Below are 26,046 nucleotides of genomic sequence, written 5' to 3' on the forward strand. Positions count from 1 at the left end.
AGACACTATCCACTATCTGCACCCAGATATGGCACATACAAGAGTAATAAACAATTGTTGGGATAAGGGGCAATGGCTCGAAGTTTGGGTGGACAGTGCTTGCTCCCTTCCCAGGGAATCTCCTGTGTATTCCGGAGCAACTTTGGTATCAGAGTTTACTTGACAAAAAATTAACCAAGAATTCAGTCACTGACTTCAAAAAGCAGACCATACTTCTAACTACATTGAAGAGGAGGCTGTTAAAGAGTGAACAATTTTAAATTTCTTGGAGTGACTATCACTGACAAGCTGAAGAGGGCACAACACATTTTGACATTTGTCAAAAGGCTCACCAGTGTCCCTACTTTCTTAGACATGCGAGAACAGTTTGGATTTCTTCATCTGTTTTAACAAACAGTTGCACAGTAGAGTCCCTCTGGCTGCATCACATTGTGGTATGGCACCTGCTAGGCTCAGGTCATAAATCACTGCAGAGGTTGGTGAAGGAGGCAGAGATTATTACCAGCTTTGGGCTGCGCTCTCCTCAGCACATATAAAACACTTGCTGCCTCAGAAAGGCAAACAGTATGATTAAAGACTGCAGCCATCCTGCACAGCTACTTTGCTCAATCCTCTATTCTGGCAAAAAACACAGGACCATTCACACTTACAACAATAGATTCAGGGACAGTTTGTACCCATAAGTCTTGAGGTTGCTGCACAGTTAATCATAAGAATTAAAATACTGTAAAATAACAGTATGTATAAATACCTGCAAATATATTGTATTTAAATATGGTGTATGCTAATTATATTTTAATTGTATTTTTGTTGTCTGAGAAAACATGCAAGTAGGAATTTATTATTATTGCAACACATGTTTCTGATGCTTTTATCCAAGTCTACATGAAGCACAGGCAGATGAAGCAATTTTCTCATGGTCACAGTGTCAGTACCGTGATTTGAACCACAGTTTTAGGGTTTAAAGTCCAAAGCCTTAGCCACTACGCCACACATGACAATAAACTTGACAAATGGTGGGAAAATCTGCATCATAGCCAGAAGATCTATAAACACATCTCTATATTGACTTAGTTTTAAAATAACTCCTTTAAAAAGAGATCTATTGATAATTCCTTAATTATTTCAACCAGATACAATTTACTAATCAACCCTTGTATTTTAAATGTAGATATTTTAGTTTCCACTACATAATATGCCTAACCATAAGAATATAAACCATTGTATGTAAATATATACAAAGATAAACAAATGTGCATGAACAAAATACAACTGACATGCACATTTTACATGCATACATTTCTCTGAAAACCAAGGACTGGGCATCTGATATCTTATTTAAATTATACACTTTTCCCAAACACAGTCTGAAAGTGATTAATGTTAAGTACATTCAGGAAAATATTGTTGTGTTCAGAATGAAGAACTAGCAGGTGATGTATGTTGATGATTTATTACTGTCTGATGTTATTTAATAGTAGTTTAAACATGTGCAAAACTTGGTACATTTTATTCAATTGCTATGTGGCATCCTTTCATGGCAACCTGAGCTTTTTGCCTCTTGTTCTTCACTCATACAAAGATAAGCCTCTCATTCTCCTTACTTGCTACTGAAATCTGAATGAAATCAAAAACTAATAATAATTCAAACTTTTGCAAGACTAAATGTTTAAAGCTGTTACTGAATTAGCAACTTTAACTTTTAATAAACACATAGTACCTTCTTCACTTCCTTCACGGCTCTCTGTAGAGATCTTGATGTTTATGGCTTCAAATTCAGTGACTACTTTACCACCCATTTCTTGGAAATCTTTGGCATAGGTAAGAGCAGCAAGACGCCAGTCCACAATACCAGTATAAGGAGAGTCAAGAGCCATCAAACCCTTAAGGAAAGAGATATGCACCTTTCATTAACAATTTACTTTTAACTTGTCAGGCATTACAGTAAAACAAAAATATAAAACTGGATGCCAGGAGTTTATGTGATTCTTCCAATCTGTCAGTTTAGTGAAGTACACTTTTAGCAAACTGTGCCTAGACACTTACCCTGCAGTAGGGCTCTCTTTCTCTGATCTCCTTGGAATCAATCAATCTGAGATCACGAACATTATTTTTAATACCTTTTTCATATAAGGCCTTAAGCCGTGGGATCTCCTCTTGCTCCACTGCAACAATGAGCTACAAAGGAAAACAAAAATGAACAACTCACTTGATCATCAATAATCCACTCAAATAAAGAGAAAGTCAGGAACTAAATAGATTTAACAAACTGAACATAGTAAATCCATTGAAGCATTAAGAACAAAAAAGAACAAATAAACAACATTCTTTTGATCTTCTGGATCCATTGCTTTGAAGTTCCTAAATATCTTTTAAAATAATTTTAACCTTCAGTAACACAACTAGGCAGGCTATTGTAAATTTTTGGTTTAACTACAGCATGTGCTTCTTGTTTTCTATTTTAAGTATACTTAACAGAATGTTTCACTGAATGCAAAATTCACTAATACTTTTCTTGCTTTGATTAATGGCTATGTGCAAATGCATAAATGTTTACTTCTCGTGAAATCCAAGGCTTTCAGGAAGGTATATTGATATTTGCTCTCTCAGTTACAATATTAAAAAAGCACTACATGAACAGTGTATGTAAAATAGAATAAGAAAAGGAATGTAACAGTGAAGAAAGCTCTGATCAATAAATACATGCAAACACTTTAAATAAAGAATAAGAAATTTGGAATTATTGAAAAGGAATGTTTGAAATTCATAAAACAATGTAGGCCACCTGAAAAAAATGGGGGATGTATCAAAACTAAACATCTTCTTACACATGGAACAAAGCTTTAAACTTTTTCAGATAATGTTCATAACATCTTAAACTGTATGCTATTACTTAGTGCAAGTGTCTTTTAAAAATAATACCCTCATTCCCTCAAAAGAAGCAAACAAAAACACCCATTGAGTGGAAGATTTAATTGTGACATGCACTATAGTGATTTTTACTACAGTGCCACTTTATCATGCTTGGGTGCAACCACATGGATATCTTCCTGCATGCTATTACAAAGATGCAACATGATTCCGTGGTAGTCTAGAAGGTGGAGAAGCAGCCTGAATTATTCCAAACATTGTAAATATTTTATTGTTCACATTGATCTGGATCCAGTTTTACCTCTGTCAAATGAAATTTACTCAATACCACATACCTGCATAATGCTATTGTAAAATAGTATCTAAACCAACAACTCAACCCTAAAGGAGGACATATTTACAAGGTACCATACCATAATTTAGCATTAAACATGGGAGTATCAGAAAATCACCTAACAGTGTGGAACCGAGTCCATACCTGGATATGATCAAAACTAGACTACTTTTACAAGCTAACTTCCCAAAATTAAAAGCTGTGATACTAGAAGTAGTCTTACACTTCTGTCGCATTGACTGAGTTCAAAGTTTATAGTAAATCTCAAAACATTGCAAAACATGAACTTTTGCCTCACTCATGTTCACACTTTACATTTACTAGGTCAAAGTTGAGGATTTGTAGTTCTTGTTGAATGGTTCTTTTATTACAGAATATTACACATTATACTTATTATGCTTCTTTTATTATTTATAGTGTATTGTGTTTTAAGTATTCTACCTTGAAGCCGAGTCCTACCAACAAAAAAGTTTGTTATGTGTAGGCATAATGACAATAAAGAATTCTATCTATCTATCTACACACAAAGTATAAATAATGGAACAGATTCAAGTGAATCCAAACAATGGCTAGCCAGACATAGCAATAAACAAACTAAATGGGCCAAAACGTGTACAGTATTTGTTTTTTTTTTTTATATTAGACTCTCGGGCATTATCAGGGGCTTTTACTCAAGGTGAATATTACTGTTCAAGAAAGAAATTAAAATGTAATTATGATAGAATACTATCATATTTTGTGTAAACTACAATCACAAGAAATATTGTACTGCCATAAATATTCCACTCTATAGTCACTTACTATAAGGGGATGTATGCAATACATTTACCTTGCCACAGCGCTTGTAGGGAATGCCCTTCTTGTCAAAATACTTATAGGAGAGATCTGCACCACGCACACAAAGCCTGGCCTTCAGTGACCCTGGTGTATAGTAAATCCCACTGTGGATCACACCACTGTTATGACCACTCTGGTGTAAAGCTGGTTTTGCCAAATGAAAAAAATACAAAAGTAAATTCAGCTCATATTCAAAATATTTCTATTTTTTAATCCAAACAAGGTCAAGTGGAAAAGGCTAGACTTAAGAAAATCGAAATGCATCTGAAAATGTAATGTGTAAAATATTATAAATATTAATCATTTGCATAAACAAAACTTTCATATTATATTTCTCTACTTTATTTACATAATATATGCACAAAAACTGAACTCTTATTTATCACATAATCTTAACTGGAACTAGTGCAGCTATTTGGAAAATTGTAGCTGCTAGTAGTGAAATCACATGTCTCAATACATTTTTTTCCATACAATTACAACTATGCAGTACTTCAGGCTAAAACCTTTTCTTTTTTGTAGATTCTCTTATGTCAGGTCTAGACATAGTTCCACCAAAACCTCACAACATGTCCAGGCATAAGATTTCATGAATAAAATTACATTGTTTTGTATCTGGTTTTATTTATTCTTTTAAATAATACTTGAAAAAGTATAACTAAACTTTTTTGTATGCAATTTAACACAACATATGAAAAACTGCTTAACTTTCTTATTTTACGTTGGTTCATGTATGGATGTTGACCATAAATCATTGGATTGAAGTCTAACACAGTTAAGTTTTAAAATGGATGTTCTTTTCTTGTAATAAACTAGGGGGCTCTGCCCCCTGCTCGCCAACACCTGTGTTTGGTTTACCGGATATACAATACAATTTATTTTTTGTTAGCCCAAAATCACACAAGAAGTGCCGCAATGGGCTTTAACAGGCCCTGCCTCTTGACAGCCCCCCAGCCTAGACCCTCTAAGAAGACCAGAAAAAACTCCCCCCCAAAAAAAAAAAAAACCCTTGTAGGGAAAAAAATGGAACAAACCTAGGGAAAGGCAGTTCAAAGAGAGACCCCTTTCCAGGTAGGTTGGGCGTGTAGTGGGTGTCAAAAAGAAGGGGGTCAACACAATACAATACATAGAACAGAATAAATCCTCAATACAGTATAAAAATAAAAATTCTAGAAGTACGGAGTAGAATTTCACATTAGATGATATCACATAATATGATTTGGATTTGTTTTAAGTCCTGGAGACCTCATTCATCAAGCTGCCTCCCCCGTTTTGCCATTCCACATCTGAAATAGCGCTAATCTGATGAAAGGACCCCTCATTCCCACGTCCCCATTCATCAGGGATGACTTTACCTTAGGCAGGCACTCTACAATTTAAAGAGATTGTTATTTTCTTATGAATTGTTACATATGTATTATTTTCACTTTTACTTTAAAAACTTTTATAAAATCAATACTCGTTTCTTTATTTCCTGCCCCGCACGAGGTTACATCTCTTTCTTCCCAGCCGTACAATACTGCTCGTGTTGTGAAGAGTGTTGCGGCTGAATGTATGCTAAGGATATGCCTTTGGATCATTTGCTGTCTTTTTGCTGCTTGCTAGCTGCCTCTTCTGCCTGTCGCATGTCGTTGTTTTAAGAGCTCAGAGCACATGATGCTTGCCTGCCAAAAGCAATCCAACAACTGCTAGCTTAGAGGTCTGTTGACTTGTTTTAAATGATGGCTCACTGCCTGGTCTTGCGTGACGTTGTAAAAGCAATACCTGTCTTTTATTACTGGCCCCGGGCGTGGTTGAATTCTTTCTTGCAGGATGTATAACGCTGCTCGCGTTCGGTTGGGGTAGCTGCTGTCGCGCTGCATCTTCGATCTTTTTAAAGCCTGTACAGCCGCTGTCCTTTTTGCTATGGCCCTGGGACAATCTCTTGGCACCAAGTCTCATGTTTACGGTCCCCGCAAGACGCACCGTGGCAAGTCTCCTTGGTCTCACGGGTCTTTAAAATGTCTTTCGAGATTATCACGTATCGTAGCCTTGCATTTGCTTTCCATTCCAGGGTTTTCTTTTATATATATGAGAGACAGAGTCTTGCTGGTTTAAACTGAATATGCTGGAATTACACAACATTTTCAAATCTTCTTTATCCACTTCAGAGTTGCAGGGGGTCATAGCCTATCCCCCGCAATATCAGATGCAAGACAAGAACCAACACTTGGTAGAGGGCTAATCCATAGCATGGCCAATTTTGAATTGCCAATTAATACTATATAGATGTCTTTGGGATGTTGGAGGAAATTCCATGTAGACAAGGGAAAAGCAAGAATATGCCACACAATGAGAATTCAAACCTAGAATACTGGATTGGTGAGACAGCAGCTCTATTCACTATGTCATCATGCCACCCATGTACGAATAAACATGTAATTAAATGTTGTCGGCATTGTGAACACACTGAGAATATACCATTTTCTTGTAAAGTACTAGAACATAACCGAGCTCATGGGATTGTATAATACCAGGAACTAATCCCAGGGCCAAGGTTCAGTTAGAGATGGTAGTAGGTGCTGAGGAGGAACAATGTGTGGGTTACAATGTTGTTCATGAAGAAAGGTGAAAAAACAAGAAAGTCATAAAGCACAACTCAACACATGCCTTCTCGGCATGACTCAATATACTTACCCAGTTCATTTTCTTTCTCCAGGATAATGAAGCTCAGGTTGGAGTGCCGCAGGCTGAGTTCTCGGGCACTTGCAAGCCCCACGATGCCCCCACCAATAATTGCCACATCATAAGAGCTGCTGTGTTGACATTCAAATGCATAATTAAATAATGCTTATTAATTAAAATGTAACACAGTGTTTTACATTATGAATGAATAAATAGAACAAATTACATTTTCTTGTTCAACTACATTTCAGGATAAATATTCTGAGGTCAGACAAACACATTTCAGACATTGTACAATACAGAAAATTATAAAATAGCTAAAAAGCAAAACAAAAAACACAACAGGTAAAATTTTGACACTCTGCTGTTATATTTGTTTAATTTGATATTAAAATCGATATTAAAATTCATGTTCAGTGGGCATATTCCTCAAATTCTACAGTTCCATTTGCAGACAGATTTGATATAATAAAACATACAATGATGCAATCCCTAAATTACAGATGTGCTCTTGGGATTTGTTTGATTAAATCAATCAATCAATCAATCAATCATTTATTCAATCATTGCCTGAACCTGCTTATTCAAATACAGACTTGCAGGGGGCTGTCAGAATTTACAATAATTTTCTGAACTATGTAAATTCATAGATACCCAGCTCAAGGTAGAAGATGCCACCATGCCACAGCCATCCTCCTTTCATTCCTTTGGGTTGCAAGTAGAAATGCTGCATCTGCACTTCCTCTGCTTCTCCTTTTCAAACAGAAACTCGCTAATCTGTATGACAATATGGATACCCTCTGTCTGAAATCCATCACATGATATTATGATGAATATTCATCCAGGTAAATTTCAGTGATTTTTGTCTTTGCTTGAAACAAAGACTCCTGTGGGGAAAATGGTAACTACACAACTTTTTTCAGTTGGAGATATGTGATAATTGTTTGAAACGTAGAGGCCACACTACTAACTACTACTGCAGGTGCAGCTCTGTCTCCACTTCCTTTGGCAGCTGAAGAAGGCAAGCCTCCTCCTCCTGGTTCTTACCCCATTCTACAGGGGCACTTGTTTAGGAACTGCAGTGTTTCTGATCATAAAGTCCTACAACAAACAGTACACACAGCAGAAAAGATCATTAGGACGTCTCCACCTTCCATTGAAGACATCTTTATAATGTAATGCATCTGTAGTTCTTCCAGGTTCTGCAACAGTTTCTACTGTTTGGCTGTCCAGACTCTGAACTCTTTGCTGCCCCCTGCCCTCAGATCTGCTCCAAGTAGCTTATTTATATGCAATACATTTTTTACCCTTGTTACTACTGTTTTTATTATTAGTTGCTTTTTTTAATTGCTAAATACTGTACTTCAAATTACTACTTTCTATTCACTTATATATTTATGTATTTATAGTGCAGTATAGTTCTTTACCTGTCTTGCGCTAGATCTGTGGTATGTATAATGGCTGACCCTGTGCTCTGAACCCAAAGATCAAATGAAAAGACAACTTCCCCTTGGGAATCAATACTGTGTACCAAATACCAGATATGTTGTACCACTGTCCTGGGGAATGTTATTTTGTGCCACTGCATGCTGCAGTACAGTGTATGGATAGTAAGACAATAAAGCCACTTGACCTAACTTGACAAAAATACTAAAGATCATCTTCAATTTGAGGTTTCTGAAGACATGCAGTTTAACAAATTGGGTATGTAATTGTGACATTTACTCAAAAAGTTAAAAAAGACTTCACTTAGCATTAAATTAAAACTGTATGAAACACTGATATTACGACACAGCATAAATTCAGCATTTCTAGATCATATGCTATACTCAGACCTCATGTTGTTGGTGTGGAGGACACAAGTTCTACCCAAGAACGCATGAATCTCCCTCACTTTAAAAACAAGCAGATTATGCTTAAATGAGACAATTGCAGACTGGCACCAGTACAAGGGTGTGCATAAGAGAACATTGCAATAGCCTGGCTCCCAGCCCATGGTTGTTTCAGGTCATGGACCAAGTTCTACAAGGATAGACCAGGAACCCCATGACCCTAAATATAATTAAGCAGGTTTAAAAAGATTGTGTTTTGATTACCAATCACCAAAATGCAACCGGGCAAGGATTGTATGGCCAATTGCCCTATGCCAGTGGACTTGTATTTCATGTTTTACAAAGAAGTCCATTCCTCAAGTGGGATAAATACAACTTGAGTTTTTGTTTTCCTCTCCTCCGTTGCCCACTGATCTCAGTGTTGGGAAGCATAAAGGTTTTCTAACCTATTAATGCACACACACTAAGATTCGATATACTGTTTAACACAAATATATGTTGCATGTTGCTTTATATTGTCTCAACTGTCAAACTTATTTAATTCAATCAAGAATCACACAGGATGGCACAAGGGAGAAAACATCCATGTGCATAGTACCAATACACTGCGGGACACACTCACACAGAGCCATTTCAGAATCACCAAATACCTTAAGCTGCACAGACAATATCCAGGGGTATTATCTGACCCCAGTACAGTTGATTCATGAAATGGAAGGCACTACCAACTGGATCGCCATGATGCTTGTTGTGTAATCAGTTACTACATTTGTAAATGTGTGCAAATTCTCAGCATTAGTTTCATGAGAAGAGTCCTATGTAATAATACTTCTTCAAAAAATCAGAAAAAAACAAACCTGCATTGTAAATACACAATTGTATTTCTCATGCTCACAACACCTTTTCTAACGCTACTGGCAAGAGCGACCCAGTGTGAAAAAGGTTCTGAATGGGCACTTTATCAAGCATAACGTCTGCTCATCAGAAATTCCTTGCTTTATAAAAAAACCTTTAGAAAAAGTGATATAACTAGAGACTAAAAGCAGATCTCTGTTAATATTTGTTAAGTCTAAAACTCACAACAAAAGCAAGCAAATTGTTTATTCAAAAGGTGCAATTTAGCCATTATCAGACTGGCTGAATTAATAATCTGTATCCACTGTGCCACTTCAGCACTGGTTTGCCCAGCTCTTAAACACTCTTTTCTGTTTCTAAAGGAATTTACGAGGACGACGTTGATGGTGATTTATAGACTAACACCAGTTATGGCATGCCATGGTAAGCACAAAACAAACTTGTTTAATAGAAAAGATAAACATAAGTTCGCAACAGTGACAAAGACTGCATGTTCATACACTGGGAGATAAAAACAAACAAATGTCGTGTTTGAATGATCCTGTCTTACAATGTGGCACCAGATTTTTTTTGGACTTTGGTCATTGGCAAATTAAACCAAACACAGAAAGGACTTAGACTTGGTAGTTAAACTAAAAATAACTTTTTCTTTACTCACTAATAGGGAAAAAGTCACTTAGAGGTTAAATAAACAGGCTGTTAAAAAAATAGTTTTCAGAATTTACAAATCATTTCCAAACAATGCTTTATGATAACACAGTAATGTATGCAGGTTTCATATACTCTCAGTTTTTTAAATCATTTTTCCTCTTTGTAATTTAAAAGAAAGCTGGGGTCTATTAAGAAAGAATGGCCCAAAAAACAAGAATGAACCCCTGATGGGATGGCATTCCCCACTGGGATTTTTGTGGGATGGAGGAGGAGGTATTCAGGCTAAATAACTAAATCTAACATTAAAGCTTTTGGAATGTGAAGCAAACCCCAAACAGCAACTGGGTCAAAAATTGCACCCACATCCAGAATACTATAGGAGATATCATACCCAAAAACAATTTCATTGTTTATAATTACTACAATGTGGATATAATCCATCCATTTACCAAATACACTTGCACCAGTTTTATGGTGCTAGCTGTCAACAGGAGAGGAGGCTACAGCACAGCAAACCCAGAAAAGAACAAAAAAAACAGGCAGAGCCCCGATACGCAAAGAAGCATAATTTTATTATATATAAAACAAAGGCTTAGAGTGAAAATAATAATAATAATAGAAGATACAATAGTAATAAGACTAACCAACCCAATACAACAACTTCATAAGAAGCACAGGAAGGTTTGTGAAACAAAATACCTTACAGGTCATTAATCGAGTTCCTACTTAAATACACTCCAAACACCAATGTCATCTGCAACAGCGAAAAATGACTTCAAGATGCTGACCATAACACGTTTTTCCAGTCATCTTCTGCCCCAAGTCTGTGTTCCTTTTCCCCATTTTAACCTTTCATTGTATTTGTAATTTTCAGATAGTGTCCCAAAGCCGGCTTCTCACTTTTGCAATGACAGTGGTGTTTGGTTTGTATTTAAGGAAGAAGCCAACTGAGAACCTGTAAGGCATTTATTTTTCAAACTACACACTCTTATTCTAATCCTCTTGTGCAGTTGTGTGTCAATTTATATCAAAAACAGGAAAATATTCTTTTGACTGGTAGTGTATAAGCCTTAACCACAATAACCTTTACGCTGCCCAACTTGACATACACACCACAATTTACACCTGCCAACTAATCTACATGCGGGGTTTTGGAGATGGTATGTGCAGAAAACCAGCGTACTAAATGAACATGAATGTGGACGGGCTGAAGACGTGCATTCTACTTGTATAATATCTGGGCCAGGAACAGAACCAAATCCAGGCTGCAACAGTAAGCTTTTGACCTAAATTATTAAATGTAAACGAACAGAACACGGATACAGACTGCAATAGTAAGTTTTCGATCTACATAATTAAATGTAAACGACTTGACTTTGGTCACTGAACCACTGGACTTTAGTCACAAACAACTGAGCACGCGATTACTATAATCACGACATTAAAATAATAAACTAAAACACATTAATAAACTGCATTCCACGAGTCTTCATATATTACTGCATTCTTTGTATTTAGGATCCCTTATTATGTTAATGCATCTTATCGATTAAATTCACTCTTTAGTTGTTTGGTAGAGATCAAAAATAATTTCCTAAACTTTAGGTTTCTTTCAATAAGTTTACTGGTACGAAGAGATGCACGCCGAATCCAGTACGATTTTTTTAGACATTACGCAACAGCATAACCTTGTAACAAGTCACTTTAATACACAAAAAAGCTTACTTAAAGGGCATTTTCCCTAACGTGTTAGTGGATTTGCCACATTTCTTACTAGCTATTAAAAGCAATACGCCTAGAGAAAGAAGCCCTACATCTTTAACAAACACTAGTATAACAAAGCATTATTCCAAAGGACAACAAACACACTATCGAAGCGAATAAATGCTTGAGCAGAAGCCGATATTCGGCGTTCTCAAGCGGGTAGGCGTCCGAGACGATGCCACGCCACCGCTCACCTAAAGCTGCGTCTGACAGCGAAGCTCCAGCACTGGCTGGCCAGGAGGACTCGACAACTTCCGCACTGAAGCATTACGTCCTTGTGACAAACAGCCAGCGGCCTGTTCGACACTGTTTGCTCCCCTACTTTTCGCAGGGAGATTAAGCCCAACTTGCGTAAATGACAACCGGAAAAGGTAAGGCCTATCTTTGTAGGGGCGCGTGGGCCTACTGGGAACAGCGTGCCCCACCGTGCCACTATCAAGAATTGCAGGAAAGCGAAGGCGGGCAGAGGCAGCAGTCCAATGGGGAAGTCGGGTGTGCGCTCTAAGTTCCCATTGACCTCCGCTGTGTCCTATTCAGCCCATGTCGTAGGTAGATGTCGAGTCCCTCGGGGGGTCACCTACAGACTCAGTTTCTGTCCACCCTTGAAAGTCGACTCGAAGGCGCCAGTTACGGGACGAAAACATGGAATGCGCAAAAAACAACACGTCGACACAAAGAAACGGACGGGAATGCCGCGTGGCTTGTGCTTACCGTGAAAAAAATGGAGCATTTTGCAAAAGTAATCCACGAGTACTGCTGGAGGAAGACGTGTTCATCTAGTCGAGCAAAATGTTCCCTTCAGGTGCTAGACGACAGTGCCAAATTCACCACATCCATTTAATGTAAGCTTTACAATGCCCGTTAAAAAACAACCGTTAATCCCGTTCAGTAGATAAGACAGCGGGCCAACATTACCAGTCAGTGAGACCCAGGTACCTTAGTCAAAATCCCCCCCATTTTCAGACGCCCCTATTCCGAAAAACTAGAACTAAAAACTGTTTAGTATTTTACAGGTCTCATACTGGCTATTCCAAAAAACGGAAAACTGCTCAGTTGTAAAGAAAGGTCCTGTCACTTGTGCAAGCAAGTTATATTAACTAACGATCTCTGGCAAAAGTGGCACTCAAATATTTTAAATTACTCTGATGAAAAGTCATTGCCAGCTTTTACGTGCATCATTATGAATGTAGTGGCTAAAATGGTACAACACCCCAGTACTCTCACAGGACACAATTCAGATAGGCACACTAGGTTGGATCTGTGTTGCTAATTTGGTTGTTATGTGTGTGTGTGTGTGAATGTGCTCACCCTGGTCTTGTCCAGGGATTGTTTCCCTCTTGTGCCTGGTGATTGCTGGAACAGCTTCACCTGCCCTGTGACCCCCTCCTGGATACGCAAATGATGAAGATGGATTGATGGAAACCTCACTCTAAATATATAAAGCCAGTTTTTTATGCTCTGACATGAACAATTTCAATTTAAAATGACTAACACACAATAGTGTTTATCCCAAATTATAATATGCAATCATAGTTTTTTATTGCCAAAAATGTTTAGAAAAGCAAAAGTAATCATTCAAATAATAGACACTATTTATATACTTGTGTATTGTATTCCATTTAGTAAGGACTCCATTTAATACCTAAACTCTGCCTGTAGCTTGATGCTTTGGGAGTTGTTATTAGGCAAAGGTAAAGGTGTTATACTTAAATATACTCAAAAGATTCACTGAAGTGGAAGTGGCACAGAATGCACTTTAGCTCCATTTGCCCAAAGCATTCAATCATTCAACTTAAAATCTTTTATTGAGCATATCTATCTCATTTAAAATTGTCCAAAATGTTTCCAGGGCAACGTCCAACCTGCGAACGTTGCAATCCAGCTCCAGCCTCACTGGGCCAAAATGTTTTGGGCACCAAATTGACATCATTCTGGACAGAAATCTTTGAATGCCTATCAGACAGCCTTGGTGTCACAGTCTCTCCTAATCCATTAATACCTGTGCTTGGTGGACTCCCAGATGGGCTTAAAGTAGAGAAGGACAAAATAACTAATTGCATTTACCCCACTACTAGCATGTAGACTTACTCAACTGGAAGAATCCCAGCCCACCTGTTATAAGTCAGTGGGTAACTGGTGCTCTGTGCTATTTGAAATAAATTAAATTCTCACTTAGAGAATCTGTTCAAAACTTTTTTAAAGCCTAATATGATGTACAGTAATCCCTCGCTATATCGCGCTTCGCCTTTTGCGGCTTCACTCCATCGCGGATTTTATATGTAAGCATATTTAAATATATATCGCGGATTTTTTGCTGGTTCGCGGATTTCTGCGGACAATGGGTCTTTTAATTTCTGGTACATGCTTCCTCAGTTGGTTTGCCCAGTTGATTTCATACAAGGGACGCTATTGGCAGATGGCTGAGAAGCTAGATTGCTTACTTTTCTCTCTGTCTTGCGCTGACTTTCTCTGATCCTGACGTAGGAGGTGTGAGCAGGGGGGCTGTTCGCACACCTAGACGATACGGACGCTCATCTAAAAATGCTGAAAGATTATCTTCACGTTGCTATCTTTTGTGCAGCTGCTTCCTGAAACGACATGCTGCACCGGTGCTTCGCATACTTAAAAGCTCGAAGGGCACGTATTGATTTTTGCTTGAAAAACAAACTCTGTCTCTCTCTATCTCTCTCTCTCTCTTTGTCTGCTCCTGACGGAGGGGGTGTGAGCTGCCGCCTTCAACAGCTTTGTGCTGTGTGAGCTGCCGCCTTCAACAGCTTTGTGCTGTGTGAGCTGCCGCCTTCAACAGCTTTGTGCCGGTGCTTCGCATACTTAAGCCAAACAGCCCTATTGATTTGTTTGCTTTTCTCTATCTCTGTGACTTTATATGCTCCTGACGGGCACTCCTTTGAAGAGGAAGATATGTTTGCATTCTTTTAATTGTGAGACGGAACTGTCATCTCTGTCTTGTCATGGAGCACAGTTTAAACTTTTGAAAAAGAGACAAATGTTTGTTTGCAGTGTTTGAATAAAGTTCCTGTCTCTCTACAACCTCCTGTGTTTCTGCGCAAATCTGTGACCCAAGCATGACAATATAAAAATAACCATATAAACATATGGTTTCTACTTCGCGGATTTTCTTATTTCGCGGGTGGCTCTGGAACGCAACCCCCGCGATGGAGGAGGGATTACTGTAATCAATAACATTTTAGAATAAACATTTATATTGGGGAGAAGGACTTCTTTCCCTCTTTACTACTCTCAAACTTTTACTCTAGCTATTGATCTTCCTCTCATTCTCATGGGTGGGGATTGAACTGAATTTAGTTTTGTTAAGTTTAACTTGATTGTATGAAATTTTACATTCTTTTAATAAATTCAACAAAATATAAAAGATTCAGTGACCTCAGAATCTTGTCTCTGCTATTTGCGGATGACGTGGTTCTGTTGGCTTCATCGGACAGTGACCTCCAGCTCTCACTGGAGCTGTTCGCAGCCGAGTGTGAAGCAGCAGGGATGAGAGTCAGCACCTCTAAATCCGAGGCCATGGTTCTCAGCCAGAAAAGGGTGGAATGCTCTCTCCGGGTTGGGAACACATTACTGTCTCAAGTGGAGGAGTTCAAGTATCTCGGGGTCTTGTTCACGAGTCAGGGAAGAATGGAGCAGGAGGCTGACAGACGGATCGGTCAAAAGACCAAAAGAGCAAGATTGCGGATACAAGCCACCGAAATGAGTTTTCTCCGCAGGGTGGCTGGACTTTCCCTTAGAGATAGGGTGATGAGTTCAGTTATCCGGGAGAGACTCGGAGTAGAGTCGCTGCTCCTCCGCATTGAGAGGAGTCAGTTGAGGTGGTTCGGGCATCTGGTTAGGATACCCCCTGGATGCCCCACTGGGAGAAGGCCACTGGGCAGACCCAGGACACACTGGAGGGATTATATCTCCCGGCAGGCCTTGGAACGCCTCGGGGTCCTCCCAGAGGAGCTGGAGGAGGTGGCCGGGGAGAGGGAGGCCTGGGCTTCCCAGCTTAGGCTGCTGCCCCCTCGACCCGACCTCGGATAAGAGGTGGATAATGGATGGATGGATATAAAAGATTCAATTCAGTTCTAATCCTGCAGAGATAAGGTGACAACTTCATAAAACTCTCCTAGCTAATACCAGCCCTGGATTTGCTTTTGTGCTTAGCTGGAAATTCAAATCTTGTTAGATAGATAGATAGATAGATACTTTATTAATCCCAAGGGGAAATTCACATACTCCAGCAGCAGCATACTGATAAAGAAAATATTAAAGAGTGATAACAATGCAGGTATACAGACAGACTATAACTTTGAATAATGTGAACGTTTACCCCCCCGGGTGGTATTGAAGAGTCGCATTGTGTGGGGATACAGTGTTAATACAGTAAAGAAAAATTATCAGGAGAAGTACAGGGTGGGGCAGGAAAAGCAGACCACTGTAAGATGGCCATTAATACCAAACCACTTTGACCCCCAACCAGTAATACGTGAGCTTTGAAATGACTGGCCAGAGCAATGATAGGTGGTTGTTGCAAGGTTTAGTATGGTGGCTATTACTGACTTTTAATTGATCATTTGGGAGTGGGGAATATATAGATATTATGAAATCCTGTTTCCATTGGAAGATAATTTACATGAAAAAAACTCTTTATTTTTAACAATTCCCCCACATTACATTTTTGTCTTGTCATAATTCACCCTGTGAAACTCTTTCCCCCCATTTTTGTCCCAACGCCCTTTATTTCCCTCAAACATGGAAGGGATTCCCCCTAACCCGTTAACCCTGCTACATATACTAGGCAAAACTCAACTGCATTTTAGCAAAGGTGTCTCTTCTTTCTCAAAATTATGAAAATTTCCACATCATTTAACTCTTTAAAAGGCCCTTTAAAAACCACAGGTATTCCCATTCATTAGACATAGGAGGGTGCCAACTTTGCCAGTCAGTTTGACCCAGGTACCTAAATTGGGCCTGGCAAAACTCAACCGTTACTTATGTTAGGCACCTGTCCTTTCCCAACATTGTGAAAATGAAGGTGGTCCAACATGATGTAACTCCTTTGAACCTGTGCAGGTACAAAATGTGGACTATCAATTTTTTTCATATAATAGATCAGTTTTAATGATGCAAATGAATATATAAATTGCAGATTATTTTTTCTTGCTGATTACATTGAATAAGTGTCTGGTTTGCACAAGCTGGGTGACTAAGCAGCTAACTTCAGCCTCATGCCCGTTTTCATGTTTGTGTCTCCTTATGCTTATAGTGTATTGTCACTCTAACTGTAAAATGTTGAAATCAAGGCTATTCTATTATACCACCCATAAAATGATTAAGATGCTTCACTTGTGTCAGTCAGCTTACTACATACAACAATACACTGTATACAGTAGAAAAATGTAAACTGCTTTGAATTCAATTTTACTCTTAATAATCTTTCCTTAAACCTTACTTCCTACACACTATTATACTATTTAAATGTAATCATTTATGTTGTGCTACAGCACATTTTAATTTCCAACTGCTGTTTTTGTGTTCTGATGGAACATTTTAGGTATATCCATCCATCCATCCATTTTCCAACCCGCTGAATCCGAACACAGGGTCACGGGGGTCTGCTGGAGCCAATCCCAGCCAACACAGGGCACAAGGCAGGAAACAATCCTGGGCAGGGTGCCAACCCACCGCAGATTTTAGGTATATTAAAATGAAAAATAAGCATACCATTTAAAAGAATTTAAACTTGAGGGATTTTTTGGGAGGATGTGACTTCATATTATGGTCTTGCTTTTACTTATGGAGTCAACATCCATATGGTAACCATAAAATAAGTTTCTTCTTAGCAGTAAGAAAAACATATCTGTTGAACACTTTCACTTATTATTATATATGTAATTTTACATTTGCACACAAGCTTAATCTAATACCGGGTCACAACAGGCCAGAGCATATCCAGACTGCATTGCAAGCACGGCAGGAAACAATTCAAGACAAGGCAGAAGTCAATTGCAGGGCCCATTCAAACACACAAACAATCACACTGACACAGAGCCAATTTGGAATCATCTGTCAGTCTGAATTGCGTGTTTTTGGGTGTGTGGGAGGAAGACCCATGCAGATAACAACCCAGGACACTGGATCTGTCAAGCACTAGCGCTATCCACTGTATCGTCCCACCACATTTACTGTTTACATATTTTCCCACCTTACTACATATTTCAGAATATAAAATGTGTTTTACTCAGTATTATGCAAGTCTAGAGGAACACACAGACCTATGATTCTGAAATTAAAGGGAATGAAAAACATGCACCATGTCTTGGGGGATTACCAATAGAGGCTCCAATTGAGCAAAAGATACTGTTGATACCTCTTATGTGTTCCAGTTTCTTCTTTTAGTTCCTGTCAAAATCATAATGTCTTTTTTTTATTTCTGGTGGTTCATATAGACCAAGACGAACATTTCCATTTTGACAACACACTCTTTTGTTTTCAGTATGAAAAAATACTGCCATACAGTGAGCATATTGTCGATGTAACTTTTCTAAGTAGAGCCATTCAACCAAACATTGATGTAAGGATGTAAAAGCAATGTTTGCATATGGGTGGAAGTTGCGAGTATTTGGTGATCTATCTGTTGGCATACATTTCTCTGTTATTGTCATTCTTGCACTCTGTATCGTGGAGTATGTCTGTCATGTTGATGAGCTATAGTATTAGCCATCTTCTCAAAGGCTCTATATTCAGTCTTACCTCTTGCTTTTGCTATGTGCTTCAGTTTTCTTTTCATCTTATTGTTTTTCATTCTTTATCAATGAAGCACCTCCAGTGTTTGGCTTGGCACTTGGGAGATGTCGATGCTAGAGTTGCTTTTTATGATGTGTAGCACTGTGTTTTGCAGTCTCTCTGGTGTGAGGATCCAAGCACAGATCAGTTTGCTCAGGCGTTTGTCTGTCTTTTGTCACACGTGCATTTAGCATCACATACTTGATGCTCAGCAGGCGATGTTACTGTTCTTGTTCTTCTTTCTATTAGTGGCCTCAGCAATGCACTTTTGCTCAGCAGTTGTGATTTTTTCCTGTCTGCCATGTCACCCTCTCGAGCAGTTTGTAGTAAGATAGACTTAAAACGCAATAACTTTGCAGAGCTTGTAGCTACCCAAATTTATTGTTTCACGTCAAAAGCTTTTAAGACCAAGATCAGGTTCTAGCTCTTGTGGTTCATGGGTAATTGTGTGATAGACTGACACAATCCTTTGCATTTTATGGATAGGAAAATTCCTTGAATCAATAAATAATACACTTTTCATCAAACTGAATTTCTGTATAAACCCTTTGTGTGTTTAGCCTGTGAATTATCTTTTATTAGATGTGCTGTCAGGTTTGAGAGGAGAGAATATACATCATCTGTGGAATCCTAGGAATAATACAGATCCATAGTTTTTCAGAGTCTGCATCAGTCTTAATAAACTGGACCTGGGACACTCTTAAATGTTCCCTTACGGCCTTCTACTGTAAATCAGTTTTAATTTCCATATTGACTTAGCTAACTATTATTTATAGAGTATACTCCACTTTCTAACAAAAATGGATTTGTTGTTTCATGTGAAGGTACTGAGTGGGGTTTCCAGTTACAAAAGAACACAGCATGCAGCACAACATCTTGTTCAGGTAATGGTCATGCTGTACCTTGACTACTGCAACTCCTTACCAGCAGGGGTACCAGTGGCACATCTCATTTTTAACCAGCCAAGACAGGAGCATGTCGCTCACCATTTTTGGTATCTCCACTAGCTCCCAGTGGCAGCACGCATCAACTTCCAAGTCATAGATTCTTACATGCAGAATAGTCATTGGATCAGCATCTACTTCTATGGAGGCACTCATTAAGTCCTAGGCTCCTTCCCACCCACTCAGTTTGGATGATGAATGGAATCTGGTGATACCACCTCCACCTGGCATGAAACTTTAATCTAGATTCTTTTCAAATGTAGCTCCTTGCTAGTAGGAGTTGCCCACTTTCATCTGAACTGCTAACCCTCTCATTGTGTTTAAGTAGCATTTAACAACCTCTTCTTCTCTGAATATTTTCCTAATGACTAATGGTCCTTGATGATGGGTCCTTTTCTGCTGGGGCAACATTAGCTAGTCTTGTGTTTTTGATTGGTTTACTGGTTGGGTTCTAATAATGGTTTACAGCATTTATCGTTGTGCTAGTATTAGTAACACTTATTTTCAAAACAGACACCAATCTAATATTTACTTTCAATATGTTGACCTCATTTGTAAGTCACTTTGGATAAAAGCATCTGCTAGGTGAACAGATGTAAATGTAAGAGTTCTTCATGAAAGGCTGGCAGTTTAATTAAATGTTGGATCAGTTCATTGTTACTTTGGAGCAAAAACTAATCTCCCATCCATTCATCCATCCATCCATCCATCCATTTTCCAACCCGCTGAATCCGAACACAGGGTCACGGGGGTCTGCTGGAGCCAATCCCAGCCAACACAGGGCACAAGGCAGGAACCAATCCCGGGCAGGGTGCCAACCCACCACAGGACACACACAAACACAGCCACACACCAAGCACACACTAGGGCCAATTTAGAATCGCCAATCCACCTAACCTGCATGTCTTTGGACTGTGGGAGGAAACCGGAGCGCCCGGAGGAAACCCACGCAGACACAGGGAGAACATGCAAACTCCACGCAGGGAGGACCCAGGAATCGAACCCAGGTCCCCAGGTCTCCCAACTGCGAGGCAGCAGCGCTACCCACTGCGCCACCGTGCCGCCCTCCATTCATCCATCCATTATTAAACCCATTTAATATGTCAGTAACTTGAGGTACATGGCAGGATCTGTATTATTCGTAAGTGAAATTAGTCTCTTAATTTTCATCCTCTTCATAACACAGTATGTAGAACTAAAAGTATTAACCACAGTTCACTGCATTTTTACTTCTTCCACATATAGTTTCTGAAAGTCCATTTTGTGTAACATTTTAATGAGAACAAGATGGATACCTACATCTGAAAATATATTCTGTTTTAGTTGATAATAGTGCTTTTTCATCGTTCTTTATTTGACGTTTAATGATTTATATACCCTAAACTTAAAACAATGCAAACATCTTGCACCGCTCAATAAGATTTTATTCCATGTCCTTTGTTAAAAAAAAGGGCAAAACCCTGTCTGCTACCTTAATGTACATAAAGACATGGTGATGTATTGGTCTGCCTATATTTATAGCGGAGTATTCCAGCAGTTACAGCTAGTAGAAAAACTTGAATTAAGTAAACAAGTTTATGTGAACAGCCATAGAAGAAAAATGGACAAGGAGTCACAAACACAAGTACTGTAATGTTGTGAAAAAAAATCAAGATCATAAAGAGTGTGCAGGTAGGACAGAAAAAAGAAGGAATGAACAAGTTAAATAAAGTAGTTTGGTATGCAGCAATAGATGAATACAATTAGCATACATAATAATAAATGAAGATCTGAAATCAGAAAAGGGCAAGGAGGCAGAATGAGTGCAGTATTAATGCAATATTTGAAATAACAATCATAATGGCAACAGTAAAATCAAAATGAACATATCTTTTAAATTAGTGAATAGAAAAATATTGATAAAACTATTTTTCAACAATTGAAAATTTTTAAGCATATTTGTCCAAAGGATATCATTATTGTCAAAACATGATCTGCATTTAAAAGTCGATAATTTCCCAGTACCTGCTTGCATAAACTGATGCATCAAAATTCTGCCTTTAATTTTACCATCCGTTTAGCTAAATGTATTTGATGTGCTTGCTTTTAAAATAACTTGAAGGGTTACTAGAGTATTATAAGAATAGAAGTGCTCTCTACCATAGCAAACAATTTCAAGTTAAAAATGTATTTGTATCTTTCCATGCACCCAGATGTTAATAAAAACATGTGCTAATTTGTAGTTTTCCTACTTTTTGTCGTAATAAATAAATATATTGTATCTGTACCTGGACGATCAACATGTAATAATCTGAATATGATATCATTTGACTTTTATCCATTGTTTATATATTTTTTGCTTTTTGCTAGTTATTGTTTGTCATATTTTCAAGGATTTTTTTAAATTACATTTTTTGTTAAAGTTATTATTTGTGTTTTTTAAATATTTGTTTTTCCTGTTTTTACACAGTATATTATCTGAGGTCATTATCACAAGATTATGAAGACAATATTAGTTTTTTCTCTTTTTTCATATTAATGCTTAAGGTGCCCAGCAATCATGGAAATACCTTTATTGTAATTTTATTAAAAGCAGAGCATCGTGCCAAAACGTTATACTCAAGTATTGTACATTGTGTTATCTGTTTCATTTCAGCTTGATGCCATGATGCTGTTTGCCAAAGCTACAAAATATTTAAACAAATTACCTTCATTGGCTGACAGAAGACATTTCTGGGGTTGGCTGAATGCAGTGTTTAATAAGTAAGATGAAACTCATGTTTCTCAGTATCAACATTTGTCTGTCACTTGATATCACTTCTATGAAAATACTTGTATCTTAGTCATCTCTATTTTACTTATTTCACTTTTTTTTGCTATAAGGCTTTCTATTTAAGATTATAAGGTGCCTTTTTATCAAAACTCCTTCATACCACTCAATGAAACTGCAGAGTATCCGAGATCCTAAATGATCAAAGGGACTCCACCCGCTTGATTAAACAATTAAGTATCTTTGAGTTGAAATGACCAAGGGGGCCCACTTGCTCAATGAAATGATGGAGTGTCTTTGGGCTGAAATGACCAAGGGGAAGGGGACAAAGAAGCGATCCAGTGTTGCTCAGAAATCAAGATTGAAAAATTCTGTGCTGCATTAAAGAAACTGGTGTCCACTCGCAACATTGTGTGTGGGTTCTGTGGTTTCTGAAATGTTATGTTTAGAAATATTAAAAGGTGCACATTCCTACCTTCACAGAAATTTGGCACGTCATTGAATTTGTATATTTCAGATGACTATAAATTGGGACATTGTATGTACATGATGAGTGGTCCCTGAGCCCAATCCAGAGATTGCACCTGGTTTACACCTATGCAGCAGCAATGACAGACTCTGGCTTGGTGAAACAATGAGGGGTATTAAAAAGTGTAAGACTGTTATGCTGTATTTTCTAGACTCTGGCTTGGTGAAACCATGAGTTGAATTAAAAAGTATTAGAATGCTGTGTTGTATTTCAGAAAATGTAAAGATCACATTCAATGAATTAACTGCTTTATTTGATTTTGGAAAATTTGAGGTTTTGTGACAACAGCACATTAATGCTTAAGCACAACTATGATACTCAACATTAAAACATTAAGGTTTTGTTTTATAAGATATAGGCATTAATTAATGTTTAAATGAAAGAAAATTGGAATGATAAATCAACAAGTAAATTTTATTTATCTATTGGAATTTTCTTTTACTTTGGTTTTATTGTTAATTTTTTCAGTTTTCATTTTTTAAATATTTTATTGTTTATGGTAAAGCATTATTTCTTTAATGTGTTAATACCAAGAAGAATCAAACATGAAGTAATTTGAAATTGTTTCATTGTATTTTGTGTTGGTTTTAAAATTAACTCTGTAGTATAAATATTTTTGTATGATGGAGTCAGAAAAATTGTAAACAGGTGTTTAGGTCTCCAAAAATAACCATGAACAGGCCTGGACCTTAGCTGGCCAGCCCACAAGAGACTCACGAAGAACAGCTATCTCCAGAAAACTACCTGCAGGCTACAGCTTGGTTAGGCCCAAAGTGGGGAAAACTGGCTTAATAGTTCAAAATATAGCAAAAGCCACACAAGAGGCAGGATGACCATAAACCACTTTCCCCATTTCAATGTGCTTTCCCTAAATATGTACTTATGTCTTTAGAGAAGAATCTGCTGGTACGATTTTACACATACAACTGTGCCAAGGTTCATTTGGACTGAGTGATTTGTTTTTGAGTTATTTTGTCCATGAATTTGCATCTTGGCACACAGGTAAATGGACATTGTTTGAAAAGTTGTCAGAGTCTGCACTGAGATTATTTAAATTTGTAAATTTAAAAAAAAAAAAAATCAGAGTTGAAATTTTAATCCAGTTACAAAACCAGACTGGAATTTCATTTGGCTAAATTTGAAACCATTTGTGTTAGAGTTTCACATAATTGATCTGATTAAAGATTTCTTAATCTTTAGATTTCTGCCATGATAGTTAAAATAATTTAAAAACTAGCCTTCCAAGATGTGGTACTCTTGTAAAGTAGGACTTATTTATTGGGTGCATCTAGCCAATGCAGTATTTATACCCAAACAATTTGGTTAGTTAATAAAAAATATATTCAGCAATGTAATTAATCTGTGGTAAAAATTAAAGCCAGGCAATCCCAGACAGAAGATCTGCAAACCGAATGAGAATGCTTTTCCAGCCTAAAAAGCCTGAGAGGCAACTGTATGCAATTTTTATCAGTAGCTCTTTTTTCACATTTTGATGTTTCACTTCAATTCTTGTATTAGCAGAACCAATCCTTTATTTCATTAAATAAAAATGTAACAAAGTTAAGTGTTTTTTCTTCCAGAGTAGATTATGAAAGGATAAAGGCAGTGGGTCCAGATCGTGCTGCTTCTGAATGGCTTCTGCGATGTGGAGCAAAAGTGCGCTACAAGGGCTTTGACAAGTGGCAGCAGGATTATAATGGTCTCCCAAGTGGCCCTCTGGGGAAATACAAGATACAGGCTATAGATGCCACAGAGTCATGTATCATGTACCGAGGTTTTGACCACTTAGGTAAGTATTTCACAGCATAATATATCAGCACTTTTCAGTTGTTATTTATATTGCTATTATTTCGTACATGAACCTCATGTTTGATGAAACTTCAGTTCAAATATATTGTCATGTGTGCATAGTTACATAGTACAAAGAAATTCTCACTTGTAAGTCTCCTCAGAACAGTAACAATAATACAGTACCAACAAGGGCATGCAAAAAAGTCTTCATAAAACACAACATATACAGTTTAGGGCACACATTCACACACACAATTATATTTGCAAGTACTGTATAATGTATATACACACACAGTGTTTTTATGTTACAGTAATTGTTATAGTATTCATTATTATGATTAAGCTGTTCAGTAATCTTATGACCTGTGGCTAGAAACTGTCTACTATGACGAGTATGGATGGCCCAGTAACATTTGCCAGAAGAGAGTACAAGAAAAGCAAATGCACAAGGATGGCTGAGATCCTTAATAATTGTGCTTGCTTTGCCTTCACCACCTTCTGCTGTGCTTTTTAAGGTTGAGTTTAGCAGGTGCCATACCAGAATGTTATGCAGCCTGTGAGGATGGACTCCATTCTGCATCTATTGATGTTTGTGAGAACACTGAATATAAAAAACAAAATCTCTTCTTAGGACTTTCAAAACCAAGTGATTTGGCAATGTATATACTATTTGTTTAAATGATGTTATGAAAAGCTCTAGCGGTCAATACATTCAGCGCATCCTGAAAGTATTCACAGCACATCACTTTTACCACATTTTGTTATGTTACAGCCTTATTCCAAAATGGATTAAATTCATTTTTTTGCTCAGAATTCTACACACAACACCCCATAATGACAACGTGAAAAAAGTTTACTTGAGGTTTTTGCAAATTTATTAAAAATAAAAAAAACTGAGAAATCACATGTACATAAGTATTCACAGCCTTTGCCATGAAGCTCAAAATTGCGCTCAGGTGCATCCTGTTTCCCCTGATCATCCTTGAGATGTTTCTGCAGCTTAATTGGAGTCCACCTGTGGTACATTCAGTTGATTGGACATGATTTGGAAAGGCACACACCTGTCTATATAAGGTCCCACAGTTCATGTCAGAGCACAAACCAAGCATGAAGTCAAAGGAATTGTCTGTAGACCTCCGAGACAGGATTGTCTCGAGGCACAAATCTGGGGAAGGTTACAGAAAAAATGTCTGCTGCTTTGAAGGTCCCAATGAGCACAGTGGCCTCCATCATCCGTAAGTGGAAGAAGTTTGAAACCACCAGGACTCTTCCTAGAGCTGGCTGGCCATCCAAACTGAGCGATTGAGGGAGAAGGGCCTTAGTCAGGGAGGTGACCAAGAACCCAATGGTCACTCTGTCAGAGCTCCAGAGGTCCTCTGTGGAGAGAGGAGAACCTTCCAGAAGGACAACCATCTCTGCAGCAA

General features: G+C 37.9%; 2 protein-coding genes across 5 annotated transcripts in view; one reads left to right on the forward strand and one right to left on the reverse strand.

Annotated features, from left to right (window-relative positions):
* The window catches only part of l2hgdh (L-2-hydroxyglutarate dehydrogenase), a 26,391-nt gene extending 14,247 nt beyond the window's left edge, over positions 1–12,144 (reverse strand). Inside the window, exons 1-5 of one of the 2 annotated variants that reach the window (XM_028821791.2) lie at positions 12,003–12,144; positions 6,719–6,834; positions 4,035–4,186; positions 2,047–2,178; positions 1,721–1,883 (exon numbers count right to left, since the gene is read on the reverse strand). In XM_028821791.2, coding sequence (XP_028677624.1) covers positions 1,721–1,883; positions 2,047–2,178; positions 4,035–4,186; positions 6,719–6,834; positions 12,003–12,076 — 637 coding nt within the window. In that variant the 5' untranslated portion in view covers positions 12,077–12,144. Of the gene's footprint in view, positions 1–1,720; positions 1,884–2,046; positions 2,179–4,034; positions 4,187–6,718; positions 6,838–12,002 lie in introns of both variants that reach the window. The other variant, XM_028821790.2, reaches the window with a different exon arrangement.
* dmac2l (distal membrane arm assembly component 2 like) overlaps positions 11,299–26,046 on the forward strand; it is a 20,622-nt gene continuing 5,874 nt past the window's right edge. Inside the window, exons 1-3 of one of the 3 annotated variants that reach the window (XM_028821799.2) lie at positions 11,299–11,317; positions 22,189–22,295; positions 24,412–24,620. In XM_028821799.2, the coding sequence (XP_028677632.1) occupies positions 22,198–22,295; positions 24,412–24,620 (307 nt within the window). In that variant the 5' untranslated portion in view covers positions 11,299–11,317; positions 22,189–22,197. Of the gene's footprint in view, positions 11,318–11,358; positions 11,379–12,042; positions 12,180–22,188; positions 22,296–24,411; positions 24,621–26,046 lie in introns of those variants that run through there. The other 2 variants (XM_028821797.2, XM_028821796.2) reach the window with 2 other exon arrangements.

This window comes from Erpetoichthys calabaricus, chromosome 16 (genome assembly GCF_900747795.2).
Source record: "Erpetoichthys calabaricus chromosome 16, fErpCal1.3, whole genome shotgun sequence".
In the NCBI taxonomy this organism is placed as follows: Eukaryota; Metazoa; Chordata; class Cladistia; order Polypteriformes; family Polypteridae; genus Erpetoichthys; species Erpetoichthys calabaricus.